We start from the raw sequence: 1,739 nt of genomic DNA, 5'->3' as shown, positions 1-1,739 counted from the left end.
CAGAAATTAATAGAAAATTGTAATAAAAAATGTGCATGTGATTAAAATAAAATCAGTATTTATTATTAATGAGAATACTCCAATATGAACAAAAATCAGCACAAAGTTCGACAAACGCAGTATTCTCAACAATACCTAAATATATAACCACCTCTTCATTAACACTGTTATATTATATCTAACAGTTCCAGCTTTAATAGTCTATCATATTAAAAAAAAAACAAAGTAAACAATTAATTTTCATGGCTTCAACAGTTTAGCTTTAGTAACAYAGCGGACGTAATGATTTATTGTACYCCAATATYYCTCTGTCTTTCAACATTGACTCTGCTGAACGCTCATATTAATCACAAATTAATTACCGCGATACCGCGATTGAGTGAATTGATAATCAGCTATTTCGGGGAATCTATAACCAAAGGCCTAGCTATACCAAATGTAATTAATACTCGTAATAGGACGGCGAGGCGTATGAGTAACAATGCCTCATGGCAACTATTGTAGTTAGTAGGATTATATAGCATGTAATATCGTATAGGTAAGTGAAATATTATTAATTATGATTTAGTTCTACTTAAGGGGGTTTTGTGTAAATTAAGTTTAAAACCAGTTTTAACATAACCACTTACCAAATAGCAGGTATATTAAATCCGAGACTGCCAGACTGAATAAGTAATAGTTCGTTGCCGTGTGCATTGTTGGATGGCGTATAATAACCACACACACCAGAATGTTGCCCAGCATGCCGGTTATGAATATTCCACCGAAAATTATTGTAATCTGAAAGAAAAAGTATAGAGAATAGAAAAGGGCGCAACAATTATTATCATTTTACTGTATGAGCTGATATTTACTATACTTATACATAAAGGCAAGCCATAATTATTATTCTGTACTACAAAGAATCAAAAGAATTCGCAGGCAAGTAAATAGACTAAAAATCACGTCAATTTATGCAAAGAATTTGTAGACTATATATGTATACATCGTCACCTTATATGCAAAATAACATAATATCACTTTTATAAGTTTACAAGCGAAGGAAAAACGATATAACAGAAACCACTGATATTGAAACAAAATTTGAGTCTTAGTCGTTAAGTGGTTATATATTGGTTATCATACACTCACATTGAAACAAAATTTGGGGTTTGGGTTTAAAATGGATTATTATATCTGTCAGCGATTTTCGATTGATGATATGCTGTTTTGAATTTTATGTGACGATGTATACATATATTAGGGTGTCATTTATTTTCCAAGTTGTTTGCTTTTTTCTTTCAAATTTCCAACGATATTTTTGATATTTTGCATTATTCAAGTAAATCTACATTCTTGAAAAATTGATTATCTAACTCAATATTTTCCACATCACAAAAAATTCTGAAAAATCAAGTGTTTACTATACAAGAGCTATAAAAAATGTTCATTACAAAGTGGTAGGAAATTTTATTTTTATTTAAAAAAGGCCGAAGGTCAAAATCGCTATCATTTACACTTCTCGAGATATTCAGCGTTTTAAGTAAAGCTTTATAGAATTTTCGTAGGTGGTGTGTAATAAAAAATCAAATCTATGAAAATTCCATACAGCCTTACTTAGAAAGGCAAATATCTCGAGAAGTAGTAATGATGGCGATTTTGACCTCGGCCCTTTTTTGTAGCAAAAAAAATTTCCTACAAGTTTGTCACGTATATTTTTGCTAGAGCTCTAGTCATTTACGAGATAAATACAAAAAAAA

General features: G+C 30.4%; 1 protein-coding gene across 2 annotated transcripts in view; it reads right to left on the bottom strand.

Moving 5' to 3' along the window:
• The window catches only part of LOC108965735 (neuropeptides capa receptor), a 53,128-nt gene that overhangs the window by 33,596 nt on the left and 17,793 nt on the right, over positions 1 to 1,739 (bottom strand). For both annotated transcript variants that reach the window (XM_018928325.1, XM_018928326.1), the window contains one exon: positions 630 to 780. In XM_018928325.1, coding sequence (XP_018783870.1) covers positions 630 to 780 — 151 coding nt within the window. The remainder of the gene's footprint in view (positions 1 to 629; positions 781 to 1,739) is intronic.

The sequence above is a fragment of the Bactrocera latifrons genome, unplaced genomic scaffold, assembly GCF_001853355.1.
Source record: "Bactrocera latifrons isolate USDA-ARS-PBARC rearing strain unplaced genomic scaffold, ASM185335v1 scaffold_147, whole genome shotgun sequence".
NCBI lineage: Eukaryota > Metazoa > Arthropoda > Insecta > Diptera > Tephritidae > Bactrocera > Bactrocera latifrons.
This window is presented reverse-complemented; position numbering and strand designations above follow the sequence as displayed.